At 36.8% G+C, this 15,699-nt stretch overlaps 1 protein-coding gene across 2 annotated transcripts in view; it reads left to right on the top strand.

The window, feature by feature from the left end:
- DOCK4 (dedicator of cytokinesis 4) overlaps positions 1–15,699 on the top strand; it is a 255,398-nt gene that overhangs the window by 154,988 nt on the left and 84,711 nt on the right. For both annotated transcript variants that reach the window (XM_052789666.1, XM_052789665.1), the window contains exons 14-20: positions 5,160–5,284; positions 6,784–6,946; positions 7,694–7,800; positions 8,490–8,646; positions 14,422–14,519; positions 14,625–14,708; positions 14,801–14,901. In XM_052789666.1, coding sequence (XP_052645626.1) covers positions 5,160–5,284; positions 6,784–6,946; positions 7,694–7,800; positions 8,490–8,646; positions 14,422–14,519; positions 14,625–14,708; positions 14,801–14,901 — 835 coding nt within the window. The remainder of the gene's footprint in view (positions 1–5,159; positions 5,285–6,783; positions 6,947–7,693; positions 7,801–8,489; positions 8,647–14,421; positions 14,520–14,624; positions 14,709–14,800; positions 14,902–15,699) is intronic.

Raw genomic sequence — 15,699 nt, 5'->3', positions numbered from 1 at the left:
TTGTCAGGTCAAAGCTGAAATTTATTGGCAGGACCATATGAAGAGGTAGGTACTGCCAATGCTGTGCTGTATAAATTTTGATTTAGCAACCCAGATATTTCAATTCAGCACCTTTCACATACAGTTAAATTCACATACCAGAGTGAACATCCCTGCAGAATGTACACTGAACGCTTGTGTTACATGGGAAAGTTAAGGCTGTATAATCATCCACATCACTGCAGTCTCATCATGTGTGATTGAGATTCAATTCTATAGGCATGTTTTCAACTGGTAATTAAAATCCCGTGTACTGTACTGTTTAATGTGTCTTTCTTGTTTCCTTGTGAATTCCTCACATTCGGTCAAGTATAAGACTCTCTAAAAATCTCAGTACAGATACACCTAGGCGAGATTTGAGTCATGCAGATACTTTAGCTGAAGATACCATTTGTACTCACCGAAGTCTACCTCAGATCTCAGATATTCAGCAGGACTTTGCTTTCAGTGCTACTTATGGCTGTAATTGCCTGTCTTAGTGAAAAGGTGATGATTTAATAGGTCAGAATTATCTGTCTGGTATACTGGTTAAGGCAAAGATCCCATAGAAAAATCGTGCATGTTCTTGTAATCAAGCGTGTAATTATAGTTGCAATAAATTAAAAAGATCAGTTAAAAAATACGGATAAATTCAATAATTTGCTGATGTTTAAATACTTTATAGAGGAAGTTGGAATTGTTTTTACTGGAAGAGGGGCTACAAAAGAATGCCTGAACTTAATTTTACATAGACAATCTCAATTTTTGGAGAGAGAATTTCTGTTAAGGAAGATTGAAGCAATGCCTTTTCTACACTGAGGAAGTAAAAGTGATTAAGATATCTCCAGAGCAATATGTTAGGAGTGAAATAATTTTTAAAATTTGGATCCAAATATATTTGTCAAAGTTTTTATTATAGTTTTCTTTCCTTTTTCCTTTCCAGAGTGAAGTTTACTTTCCAAATCCGTTTTCTCTTTTACTGTCAGCTATTTTCTGATAAGGCTTTGTGCTTAATTTTTACAACCCCACTGACTTTTTGATTTTATGAGCTTTTACTTGTAATATATGTTCATACAAATATTGTGCTAAAGATTTGTGAGGAGCATGGTTTTAAGTTCTTAATGCTCCAGTACACTTACCTGAACTGCGCAAGTTCAATATAGTTGGTTTTCTTACACTTTGGTAGCAAGTAGTGATCTTTTTTAAACCAAAAGTGAAATATGTATGCGTACAAATCCAGACAGAAGGTCAAATTTGACAGAAGGTCAAACGTACATTTTTGTAAAGATTATAAAATGTCAGATATGCCATATACTTTGAGAAAAGGAAGCTGCTGCTCTATCTGCTTAATCCAGACTGTACCCTTTATATATAGCCCATAGTTTACAATTTTGGATTAATTTTATAGTCTCTTTCAGTTATCTCCCTTCTGTTTTTCTATCCATTTCCATATAAAACATCGTTATTCCTTGTATAGTGTGAGAGGCTTTGTCTCCTCTTAGATTTAATTTGCCTTGCATGATAATGGAGAAAATCTGGCATTTTCTTTCAATAACATCTAGATTTGTTCTGAGACATTGAAAACAATAGAGCTTTGTGAATGGATGTAGATCAGGTGTCCTGGTTCCAGCTGGGATAGAGTTAATTGTCTTCCTGGTAGCTGGTACAGCGCTATGTTTTGAGCTCAGTATGAGAAGAATGCTGATAACACACTGATGTTTTCAATTGTTGCTAAGTAGTGTTTAGTCTGAAGTCAAGGATTTTTCAGCTTCTCATGCCCAGCCAGCGAGAAAGCTGGAGGGGCACAAGAAGTTGGCACAGGACACAGCCAGGGCACCTGACCCAAAGTGGCCAACGGTGTATTCCATACCATGTGACATCACGTCCAGTATATAAACTGGGGGGAGTGGGGGCTGGGGAGTTGCCGCTTGGCGACTAACTGGGCATCGATTGGCGGGTGGTGAGCAATTGCACCGCGCATCATTTGTATATTCCAATCCTTTTATCATTACTGCTGTCACTTTATTAGTGTTACCATTATCATTATTAGTTTCTTCTTTTTATATTCTATTAAACTGTTCTTATCTCAACCCATGAGTTTTACTTCTATTCCCGATTTTCTCCCCATCCCACTGCGGGGGGGGGGGGGGGGGGGGGCTGGTATAAGTGAGCAGCTACGTGGTGCTTAGTTGCTGGCTGGGGTTAAACCACAACATCAGGACAAAATTCATCTGAACTGTCCTCTCATGACACTGATTACAAGCTCTGCCAAGGTTCTGTAAGAGGAGAACAGGACAATTATTTGTGAAAGTACATCCTACTCCTGTGTCTTTTTTCCCTGTGATTTGATTTCTTCTAGCAATTAAAAAGATGAAACTCAATGGGTTTGGATTTTTTTTAAAAACCTTAAAATACAGACACTGTTTCTGAAAGCCTGCTTAACTTCTGTGAAGCTGTGGTTACTTCTTTTAGAAATGCTTTATTGGTTTTGCATAGAAACATAGAATGGTTTGGGTTGGAAGGGACCTTTAAAGATCATCTTGATCTTTAAAAATCATCATCCCTGTCCCCTTCCCATGGGCAGGGACATCTTTCACTAGGTCAGGTTGCTCAAAGCCACGTCCAGCCTGACCTTGAACAATTCCAATGATAGGGCATCCACAGATTCCTTGGGCAACCTGTTCCACTGTCATTTTCATTTGCATTTAAATCCTGCATGGTTTACTCTATTTAAAAAGGAAAAAAGATGGTTTTCACGGAGTTTCATCTGGGCTAGGTCATGAAATTTGTGGTGGAAATGGTTATTTGGTTATGTTTCTGTGAAGACCCCATGGAAAATTGAAATAATTCCTCGCTGATAAATGAAAATAATGACTGAATGTAGCACAAGTGCACGTAGAATTCAAGTTAATATTTAAAGAGAAATTGCTGCAACTATAAGTCGTTTGCTAAAATCAGTTATATAACAAAGATTCTCTTTTTGATTACTGTGTGTTATCATTTTTTCTGAAAGTAAAACTCTTGAAAGTGACCAACTGCCAGCACTAACTAGAACCGATCCTAGTATAAGCATATGCTAAGCAAGGGCCCAACATAATGTATGCTCTTTGGTAACCATACTGTACTAGCTTCTAAAACTTTTATAATAAAATATTACTGCAATGTGGAAATAATCAGAATCTAGTGATTTTAAGGATAATTTTGTGACTTGAATAAACATTAGAACAGTTTTACTGATTCAGACCAAGGGCCCATCTAGCCCAGTGTTGTAAACAGACACCTAAAGAAGAGTAAGAACTGAGCATGCATATATGCATGTGTGGTAATTATCCCCTGATGCTCTCCCAGCCTCCAGCTATTTTCAACTCCAGAGATTTCCTGAGCTGCTTGTGATAATCTGTTTCATATCCTTTAATGGATCTTCCTTCCATGACTTCTCCATTCTTACCTTGAACCCTTATACATTTCCCACATTCACAATATCCTTTGGAAAGGTTTCGCTTTGTGTTTGGTTTTTGTTTTGGGGTTGCTATTGTGTTTGGTGGTTTGGGTTTTTGGAGGGGGGGGTTGTGGTGGTTTGTTTTGGGGTTTTTTTGTTGTTGTTGTTGTTTCTTGGTGTTTTGTTTTGTTTTGTTTTTACAAGTTTTGCTGTCCATTACATGAATAACCACCACCTTTTGCTTATTTTGAACCTGGTTCCCACCAGGAACCAGAGATTGATTCAATGATTGCACATACTTACTAGTAATTCAGCTCTTTCATCCTTGACTTCACACAAAACTCTTAAGTGAATACCATCTGGTCCTAATATTTGTTTCTGTTCATTCTGTCTAGCTGTATTCTAGCCTCTGTCTATAGTTGTTTCAGAAGATAATTGATAATAAGGTAATACAATAGCAGATTCCCCCCCTCCTTTTTTTATGGGCATGGTTCTTGAGGGCTTGATAATATAGCAGCTTCTTCTTTTACCTTTTTTTTTTTTTCCATTGGGCAACGGTTTAGATTGTGCTTTGGAGGAATCATTTAATTATTTTGCATACGGTGATGGAATAGTGTTATGAAAATCTTAGAAAATTGTAGCAAGACCATTGTTTCTGGTACTTACAAATCACTGGAGAGTTGCATGCAGTAAAATAAATGCAAGAAATGTGAAACATGAGAGTATCCTGGAAAGTTCAAGCAGGTCAAATTCTGCTTGCACGTTAAAATGAAGGTGGAAACTGAAAATGTGCTAATTGTTTACCAGTTACATATATTTTAATTAATTTTACCCACAGTACAAGTATCCATCTTATGTTTGATGTTTAAGTGGTACAACTATAAATACACAAAACTGTCATACTTGATTTCTTTTCACCAATGCTCAATGAAAATCTACTTTAATAAAAGAGGATATTCCCATTATGCTAAACTTGCATTTCACTAGATGAAAGCATATATTCTCAATTTCTTTTTTCTATCAAATCTAGAAATTAGAATTTTAGAAGATGCTCTTAATTATGACGCTGATTGTCCTTCATTTTTCTATGTTTCACAAGGAAAGTCCAATTGTTTCCAAGTAGTTTTGGTAATGTTTGTCCAGGGCCAGATTAGTTTACACTTTTTAGAAATAGATTTAGCATCTTCAAACAGAGCAGGGCCTTCCCTACCATGCCACTCCAGTCACCACTAGTACTGCTGCTCCCCCCATCCCACCCCCAGGAACTGCCAACCAATCATTATTTCTTTCATCAACTATAAACTTTGTGGTTTGTGTCAACTGAAACTAGAATAAAATTACCATTGATCTCATCCAGAAGATCTAGTTATGATCTGACAGAATACTTAGCATGTTACTATATGAACGTGCAAAAATTTCAATTTAAATATGCTAGCAGTGTTTAATAACTTGTATGTACTGTGTAACACTTAGGTAGTGCCTGTGTTGGATTTGTAGTTTGAGAGGGATGAAGCTTTGTTGGTTTTCTTGGTTTATGAAAATAATTGTTTTTATTTAAAATCCAAAAATACTGATAAATTGTGGGTGTGATACTATCCCTTGTTTGGAAGAGAAGATGAAAGTCTGCTAAAGTACTAAAAGCAAAAAGTAAGCAAGTTGAACTGACTTTTATATACTTTGTGCTTGGTTTGGTTTTTTGTAGGTGAAATGAGGAATGATTTATATATCACTGTAGAAAGAGGAGAATTTGAGAAAGGAGGGAAAAGTGTGGCCAGAAATGTGGAAGTGACAATGCATGTCGTGGACAGCAGTGGTCAGATTTTAAAGGTATCTTTGCTTTATGTTTTTCCTTGCGGTAGTTAATTTTGATATACTTTTCCATATTTAAATAAACTTTTGTGGCATTGTTTGAAGAGTACAAAATTGCTTGGGAAAGGTCATGTTTATCTTTTGCTGTCTTTAGATATTCAAAGTATTTCCACTTTGCTTAAAACCTTTATAAAATGCATGTTTGTTTTATTTCTGTGATCAGTTACGTGATTCAGATAAACACCTACAATTGCCAGCCAAATAACTAATGATTCCACTAAGATGCTGCAAAATGTTGAAGCAAGATTGAGTTTTGGAGAATTTTTTATTTCATAATAACTCTTAGTAGGCATGCATTTCCTCATGTTACACAGAACGTTTCGATCACTTTCAGTTTTTGTCTGATTTTAATAAAACAGAGATCCTTGATGCAGAAGTCACCACCATGTATCAATAAAAGAATAGATTAATGTTCCTTCTTTTCTTCAGATTTGATTGCATGCTACTGGTGATAGCTTACAAACAGGCACTGTTTTATATTTAGTTATTAATACGTGACTGTTTCTTAGATTTTTTTTCTGTACCAAAAGATTTCTGTTCACCTTCAACGTTTTTGATACATATTTAGCATCATTTTTTTCCCTTTTATTTGAAAGTACTTTTTTCACATATTCAGCATGAGCTTGAGGGCTGTGGAGTGACAAAACGAAGAAAGGCTGACACAAATAGTCTGGTGCAAATTGTATATGTGAAGTGAGATTGTGCATATAGATGCATGGCATGCAATGTATGTATGTTTATATATATACACACATAAATATGCATACATAAGAGTATGTGTATCTTTTGTATATATGTGCACATTAAAAGAAAAGAATATTGAGATGCAAAGGTGATCCCTTATAATAACTGAGGAGAAAAGCTACAGTTTACCTTTCCCACAGAGACTTAATAGGTATCCCCAAGTCAGGACTTGGACAAATCCGTTTGCCTACTTTGCTATGGAGAGACCATCATGGGTTTTACAAAGGCAATGACGCTTTGCTTCTTCCTAATCAGGGAATCTAGATTTCTTTATTTTTGCATGCTGGGACATATCACTGATAGCAGCAGGGCTACAGGCTTGTTTCAGAGGACTGAAGATCTTGAGCCTGGGCTGTTCTTGTCTCAGTTACATTCTTGTTTGTTGCTTGGGCATAACGCTGGATAGACCATGCTGTGTCATGGGACTCCACATCACATTTGTTGCTTAAGCCTTCCTGATCACCTAGTTCCCCCTATATAACACTTTGATTCTCATTGGTGTGGATGATTCTTGCCATTTTTTCTAATCAGCAAATATTAACGAAGCGCTACTATTTTTGTGGGGTTTAAGATATTGAGCATTGTACCACACGTGGCATTTATGATATGAATATAAATATTAAATAGTCTTCCTTGGAAGAGCAGCCCTTGATGACATCTTACCAGTGAACTGATCTATCTTCTAATCTTTAATCAAACTTTTTCTTCATTAGGATTTTATCTCATTCGGCTCTGGAGAGCCACCAGCTAGCGAGTACCATTCCTTTGTGCTTTATCATAACAATGGTCCCAGATGGGCTGAGCTGCTGAAGCTTCCTATTCCCGTGGACAAATTCAGAGGAGCACACATCCGCTGTGAATTCCGGCACTGTTCCAGTAAGCGCTGTTCATGACTTCTGCCAGTCCTTTCCATTACAGCTGCAGTCAGCACATGAGTTTCCATAATACCTCAGGAAAAAGCCAGCTGCATGAACTTTCTCTGTAATGCTTTCATGACGCAGTTGCTCAGGCTTGCAACTCTACTTGTTGGAACTCAGTGCTTTGGTAAAGCCTAAATACCAGGAGAAACCAGTCTAGTTTTATTAAATAGAAATAGACAACGTTGCAGCCGCAAATATAAACAGAATTTTGGGTAAACTCAAAATGCATCCATGTAAGAGACAGTGACATCTTCAGTCATATCTATAGAGGCAGATGCCCTATTTGAAAATAGAAGTGTAGCATAGCCTGAGGCTGACCTAAAATGGAGAGCAGTAGGTGGAAGCTACTATAGTGGGGAAATTGTCACCAAAAAAATCCTTTTCATGTTGGACTGGCTAGATCACATTCATTTCGGTTTCCTGGCATTCTGTATATTGCTAAGACTGCATATTTGGTGGCTTCCATTATTTGTTGTTAATAAATACCACATAAGTCCAGAATACTGCGTTCTGATTTACAGTGATATAAAAGAAACCATTACGGGAGATAATGTGCAAATCTGAAAAGAAATTTAAGATACTTTTAGTCTGACTAGCTGCAAATAGCTGCCAGTATACGTTCTTATGTTGTATTATATCCATTTATTTTGTCTAAAATGTACAGTACTAACTTTAAATGCTGCTATTTACATATGTATTTCAGCAAAAGAAAAGGGTGAGAAGAAGTTGTTTGGCTTTTCTTTCGTGCCCCTGATGCAGGAAAATGGGAGGACTCTGCCAGATGGCACCCATGAACTCATTGTACACAAGGTAATTTGAATTAGTAATCATTAGCTGTAATGATTCCTCTGGAACATACTTTAAATGCCCAGAAACATTAGGTTGAGAAACTCTGTATTCATTACCAAATGAGTGATAATCTTGTCACTATTAAAATATCCAGAATACCTGATTGTTTAATATTAAGCTTCCTGTTACAAACTGCAATTGAATCTAGGTATTCATTTCAGTGCACAGGTTTTACTAGGTCTTACTATGATATTACATTGTATTTATAATGGATTTCACAAAGGTAAGTTCAATTAAAAAACACAAAGCGAACCCCATGATACCCTCTTACTGAATTGCTGAAGTTGGAAAATTAGGCAAGCTCGTTTATACAGATCTACTCAATGTTATCATTTTTAGAGATACTTCAGTTTTGTGGAATTTTTGTTTCCACATTTAACAGTTATTTCTTTGTTCAGAGGATTTTATATGCTCCCAGATAAATTTTAGATTTTAACACCAAAATTTGTAGTTATGCATTTGACATAACCTGTGCAAATTTGTTAGACTTTAATGTCAGATATGAAGCTATGATCCAAAAACAAAGTTGCAACAGGCATAGTGAAAACTCTTCCATTTCTGGAAGAGAAACAATAAGAAGTCATACAATTTGGGGATTTGGTCCTTTGTTTTTATGCAGTACAGTTATTTTAACTGGTTTGTTTTCACAGTGTGAAGAAAACACAAACCTTCAGGATTCTGGTCGCTACCTCAAACTCCCCTTTTCAAAGGGACTTTTCCTAGGAAACAACAGCCAAGCAGGAAAAACCACTAAAGAGTCCTTCTGGATTACGTCCTTTCTCTGCTCCACTAAGCTCACACAAAATGGTAGGATATGTGGATTATTTAAAACATGATGAATTCAAATGAATGTGATAGCTAGCCTTTTCCGTGCCAAGCAAGCATGGATGTACTCAAAAATAGCTTATGTTCTATCCATTTTACAAACTGGTTTTCTTCATAATTTTTTTATATCCAGATGGCAACCAATGCAGCATGATAAACCACTGATTTAAGTAGTTCAAGAATGCTTTTTAGATTAACATGATATTGGAATCAAATGCAGCACTCTTGGAATCAACTATCAAAACCCAGCTGCTTTACAAAACCTCTTAATCTGTTTGTTGTAGAGTTTTTATGAAATACTTATTGTAGGCTTTAGGCTGTGGCAGTTTGGTTTTAATTAGGCACATACTGCTTTTTTGTTGTATCACTTCTCTTCCTTTAAGCCAACAAACATTTACTACTACTTAAACAATCTTATACACTGGATATAAGGAGCAGCAGATAGAAATAGATGTGTTTGCACTCTTTACCGTTGCTCTGTATAAAATTCTGAAGATTTTGTTTATTTGCCATATCAGCTACAGTTTGTAACTGAAGCAGTTTTCCACAAATTTCTACATATTGTGTATTTGCTTGGTAACATGTTTCTGCCCATTCTTTGGTATACCCCGTTTTATATTATTTTTTCTAAACTGTTTATCACAGTTTTAAGATCTTGCTTAGCTCTCTCTTGTGTGTGAATGACTCTCATTACCCTTCTTATATGTATGATGATAAAATTGCTAATTGCTTGCAAATTGATTATAGGTGTTTAATAACAACTAGAGCAGCTTTTAAAATTGAAATAACCATCTTAATTTTCACTACTTAGTAGCAAGTGTCCAAAATAGAACTATGTGCAAATAATAAGTGGTCTGTTTCACTGTGCACATCCATTCTGTATTCTCATAGCAATTATCCTCAAAGTAATAAAAGTTAGCCAATAGAAGATTTTCCCAAAGGTTGCTAATAGGCAATCAGAGACTAAATTTGCTTCAGTTAAAGGCCTTGATTTAGGAAATCACATGAATCTACTGGTACTTACACATGCATGAAAGTGCTGCCCGGAACTTAAGTGTCTCACTGATAAATAGTTGCACTATTGTCTGGGGTTATAATACTAATTTATGTTCACAGTACAGGAGTTATTTTTTACTTAATGTAAATAGATGTATGACATAGGGCATAAAATTTCCTTTTTTTTTTTTTAACCATATTCTGAGTAAGAGGGTGTAGAATATCTGAATAATATTGATCCCCTTTTCAGCTCTGAAAGAGTTAACAATTATTTCAGCAGTACTTCAGAGGGTGGAAATATTTTCAATAGACAGGCTCATATTTTCTCCAAGGATCTTCTTTGGGAAGTTCATTTTGGTGAGTTTCCAAATCCCCATTCTTTTAAACAAAAATTTGCCAAAACCTATTGCATGCTCAGAAAATGAACATAGAGCAAAGCATGTGGATATTTGGTCATGTGAGCATTACTTCAGTTATCCCTGAGAGAATGTAGCATATTTATTAAAAAATACAGGATTAAAAAGATTCATGTATTTACTTTTTTAGTAAACATTTGTATTGGTTTTTTTGAAAATTGCTGATTATTTTTTAATCTGTTTTTAAGTTTGGAGATTTTTCTGAACTTCTCAGAGATCTGTCTGTGTCTACAAACAACAATGTCCAGCTTGGAAATGAATTGAAAATTATGCTATGGTCTGGCCATGGGGTGGGTGAGGACCCCAAACCCAAACTTGTAAAGGGTGTGACTGAATTAGGCCACAGCTTTACTAGCTTGCTGGGAAATTTTACTCAGCTGTCATTCTCTCATTGATTGTTCCCACATGCCATCAGCTCTCATGCATATTAAAATTACGGGGACTGGGGGAAGGAGGCTGATTCCCACTTGTTGGGTTCCATAACTTCCTTACCCTGGGTACTTTGGAGGGGTTTTTAGGATTACTTCCAAATAATTTTCGGAGACCTTCTAGCCAGGGGAGTCTGTGCGTTCATCAACATATCTCATAAGAACGCATCCTTATCTAATCTGTCTGCTAGTTAGCTTTTCCTTAGCTTGACTTTTAATCCTGCATAGTTAATCAGTTAATGTTAGCAAAAAAGTATACCAGCTTTTATATATTACATTCTTAGCTGGGTAGTTATATTTCATTATCCTAAAAAACCCCAAAAGAGTGAGAGAGAACATAGTATTTTTCTACTGAGTAGTTATCAATACAGTCTTACTTAGTTTTTGACATATAGAGGGATCTCTGCCTGCCAGAGACTCAGGATCCATCCAGCAAGTCGGAATATTTTAGCAAGTTGGCATCCACCCATTTCTCAGCACTGATCAGCACATCCCCAGTGAGCAGCTGTTCATCAGCAGAGCAACATGCCACGCAGCATGTCTATTGCAAGGCAGAGGTGTGATCCACCTATCTGCGTTTAAAAAAAAAGCCAAACTGGTGATTAATAAAACAAAACTATCAGGGTGCAGCTTTCCAGAGTGACCCTGGTTTGGAGGGAGTGTTGGAAACCACAGAAGCAACCTGTTGGAAGAGGAATGCAGACTGCCAGTTCTGGAATTCGGCTTTTTCCTTCTGAAGTGCGGTAGTGCTACACCAGGCCAAATCCTGATGTCTCAGGATTTATAGAAGAGAGATGGAAAGATCATCCCAAACCACTTCCTTATATACATGATTCTAAACCTTTTATTAAACCTAGCACTTTGGATTTAAATTACGGACTTCAAGAAGGGAAGTGTTTTGTTTGGTAGGAATGGTAGGTCAGGTGTAGCCTATTTTAAATGTACAAATCAGATCACGATTAAGAGAAGGCATTGGAAATGTTTTTCTTCTTCAGCAAAATTTATCATCAGCATTGACTTTTTCCCTTTTCCAAAACTATGTTTTCCTTGGGGGCCTAATTTTGGGGACAATTTTATATTTTCATTTCTCTTAATACATGACACGTTGCTATCCCTTTCCCTTGTGATTCACATGTCAGATTTTCTATTTGTGTCATTTATGCTTGGGCTATTCGTTAATGTTATCTCAGCAATGTCTTTCCTCCTTAGCATTTCCCTTGAAATAAGTGCTTTGAAGTGAGTGTCTTACATTTGCTTTCTCTTTCTTTTTTAATCCACCAACAAATCCCTAATATTGAGTGTCAACTATCTTCCACCAAGTTCCTCCAGCAAACCTGTAAAGAAGTGTTTTTCTTGCTATGAACTGACAGCTTCAGCTAGTCTCACTATTCCTCAACTTAAGTTGAGGCTTAAACAGAATAAGGTGTGGAAGTCCTGCAGTTCACTGGATTTGTGATGCTTGTTTCTTAAAAATTCCTAACAGAAGGAATAATAAGACCTATTATTTGTCCTTTATCTTTGGGATGTGTCTCTGATGCACGTGTGGGCCCTTCAGCATTCTTAGTGAAACTCAAGGATCTGTTTTAAGCCAAACCATTCCATACTAGCACACTGTGAAGCAAAACAAAAAAGAAGCATATAAATGCATAAAAACAATTTGTGCCCACCAAAATCAATTAAGGCAACAAAATATTAGTGGAATAGCGTGTAGGGTGTTTGCCATTAACACCTCTGGCAAGATTTGAATATAGCTGAAGATTTATTTAATGTTATTAAAGGCAGAAATATTACTTTATTTCTTGTTGTGGGGGAGAGGAGCTTTCCTGGAGCAAACTGGGAAAGAAATGGGAAAGACAGGTGTGGCTCAAATGTTACTGGAGTGTGAAAACAGTCTGTGGTAATAAGCGCCCAAATAGCTGCTGAACCAAGAGGAAAACTTGGTGTTAGCTTCTTAGTTTCATGAGTACTGAGAACAATTCAGAAGAACTGGATCTTTCTAAGACAATGCTGGACAGTGATCAATGAGACAGTAGTTCAGCTTAAACTGATGGAATGGTTGGATGGTGGTTAAGGTTTTCTGCTTCAAACGGCCAGGCTCTGAGAAATTCTTAGAAGTTGGTTAGTGAGACCTGGAAGTAGTAAATTTGAATGTAAAGGAGCTTTGGTATTTATTTAATTTAACGGTTCAAAAATATGTGGAACTTTTACTGAACACAACTTGATTAGAGTGCTGCAGACCTGAGTGAGTCACAGGCAGAAAATGTGAGGAGTAAGCAATAGAAGGGAGAAAAATAAAAGCAACATGTCAGAGTTCAGCAAGGGTCAGGATCAAGTGAAAACTGCTGAAAAGCCAAGCCAAGCTTGTAAAACTCTATTTTAGGTTATTGAATTGTATGGGACATGAAGTTCCCAATCTCATAGCAAGGTGGCTTTTTTAGTACATCTCTGAAGCTGAAAGCAATAACGTATGACAAAAGAGTAATAAATATAGTACTTGCATTTAAGACAGGTAGAAGAACAGATAAGTTAACTGGGCCATCACCCTCTGATGAATTTTATGCAAGTATTTACAAGAAATCGTGGATGAAAAAATGGACAATTAGCTAAATGGAATGTGCTGTAAGATGAGTTTATCAAAGGCATATCATGCCAGAATAACTTCTTAATCTTTCTTTTCAAAGTTGTTTGGTTTTTTTATTGTTGTTATTCAGAGGAAACACAACAGATCTAAACCATCTGGACTTCAACAACACACCACATGGGAAATTAGAAAAGATACAGATTAGAATAAGAATTTTAAAACTGGTAACTAAAGGCTAAAAGGGAACTAGCAGGTTGCTCTGTAATGGAGGGAATTTCCTTCCCGAGTGGAAGGAAAATACTACTAGATCTGAAGAATTAGGCCTGGGATTGCTGTCTTTTGAAGGGGTGGAAGGGGGTGGGGATGGGAGTTACTTCACTAAAACCTGAGACACTAAAAAGCCTGTTAATGAAATTTGTTGCTAATATGTAGTTGAAAGGGCTCATCAGTTGAGAGGACAAAATCAAAATATGATACAGGCAAAGCAAGGTAACTTTGATTTAAATAATTAATAAGAAAGAGTAGAAATTAGATCAAACTTAATGGTACAAAAGGCAGGATCATATCTTAATGGAGACTCTTGGGGAGTCTGCTGTAGCCAGGGAGCTGAAGGGTATTAAACAGGAGAAAGACCTATTTGTGTCACCAATATGACGTATCTAAAAAACCCGCCAAATTCTAGATCATATATGTCAGTTGTCTACAGCAGACATATGAGCTTGCTAATGATACAGAAAACAGTGATGTAATCTCATCTGTAATGTAGTTACCATTTTGGTTAAGAAAGCTGAGGGAAAATGAATTAAAACTGGAGGAAGTGTGAAGACACTCAGGTATGTTTTAGCTCAGAAGAGTTCATCTTCCAGAAGAGATTGTGTTGCTTATTAATAAAGCAGGATCCTAGAGGCATTGCGTTTGTTCTCTAAAAGATATAGGAAGGTGAGAATTTTAAATATATTCAAACTAGTAATTAGGAGACTATTTCTAGCTGTCAGAGGACAGCTCTGGAAGGCATACTTCAATGGGATGGAAGACAGCAAAATAATTACTTTTCTTAAGATGGTAGTTGACAAATATCTGAACAAGATTGCATGATACAGTTGCCACAGGAGACTGATTTTAGTGACCCAGTACCACGTTGTTATGTTTCTATTGATGGAGCAATTATGGGATGGAATGAAAGTTCATTGTTGGGCAGATCATGTTATAGCAAATCTCAAGATGTTTTCTTTTGTTTTAGTGATGCCAAGTTTTGCTGAGTGGACTGTAATAGTAGAATTTAAAATCTGACATGCTGCTTTGCTTCCAACTTTAATCTTGCATTTTGTTTTTGCAGGAGATATGCTTGACCTTCTGAAATGGAGAACCCACCCAGACAAAATTGCAGGCTGCCTCTCAAAATTAAAAGAAATTGACGGTTCAGAAATAGTGAAGGTATATAGCTTTCTATCCTTTTAGATAATATGAGGGAAATAATGTATTTGCATGTCACAAAAATACCTGTTTAATAACAAACTGTCTCTTATTCTCTCCAATCAGTTTCTTCAAGATACACTAGACACTTTATTTGGGATTTTAGATGAAAACTCTCAAAAATATGGATCAAAAGTATTTGATTGTTTGGTAAGTTTAATTTTGTGATGACACTTAATGCTATTTAAGAACTAAGTAAAAAAAAAAAACTCACTTTTTTTTTTTTTCCCCCTCACATTTAGGTTCACATAATAAATTTGCTGCAGGACAGCAAGTTTCACCACTTTAAGCCAGTAATGGACACTTACATTGAAAGTCATTTTGCAGGAGCACTTGCATACAGGTGAAGTCTGTACTTTTTCTATCTGATTTGAATACTGACAGTTATTGATAAACTAAGCAGAATCAATCATTAGGTTAAATTAAATGGTATCATTAGAAATTAAATACAGTGCTTGTATGAATGCCCAGATTTAGGCCATTAAGTTACCAGAAAGATTACTTGCTAATGCTCTAACATTGGCTTCATTTTTAAATCTTTTTCTTCAGCGGATTTCTTTATTTGAATTACTTTGTAAAACATAGGAGCCTGTTACGGATGCACGACTAACCAAATCCAACAGGTGTTAAAACTCAGATTTATTCTTCACCAAAAGTTAGTTAGAAGTCCGGTAACATTTTATAAAACCACAGGCTCAATGATGTAAAGAGAATTAATACTACACGGCCGACTTAAGAATTCCCAAGATTTGAAGTGATGGCTCAAAATGCGCGTATCACTCACCTAAAAGCTGAGGGCTCTCTCCCTCGAGGATTTACCTCGGGCGGTGCCCCGGCCCGAGGGGGAGTCCCCGACTGCAGACCCGCTGCTCCGAGGGGGACTGCCAACGTGTCCTCCGGTGGGACCCCGTTTATACCCCTGTCGAATCTGACCTGTGGTCATTTAATTCTATTGGCTAGGAGGGTCACCTCGGTGTACCTGGCGCATCTCGATTGGCCAGTTCAAGTTTCAACCTGCAGCCTCCAGGGTTTCCTTCCCCTTCTCCCTTCCTGGAGAAGTTTTGTTTCCTGCTGGCAGGATGGGGGGGGGATGTACTGCCACAGAGCCTTAACATCATCCAGCTGCAACTGTGTTCACTGG

The sequence above is a fragment of the Harpia harpyja genome, chromosome 6, assembly GCF_026419915.1.
Source record: "Harpia harpyja isolate bHarHar1 chromosome 6, bHarHar1 primary haplotype, whole genome shotgun sequence".
Taxonomy (NCBI): domain Eukaryota; kingdom Metazoa; phylum Chordata; class Aves; order Accipitriformes; family Accipitridae; genus Harpia; species Harpia harpyja.
The sequence above is the reverse complement of the archived record's forward strand: the minus strand, read 5'-3'. Positions and strand labels throughout refer to the sequence as shown.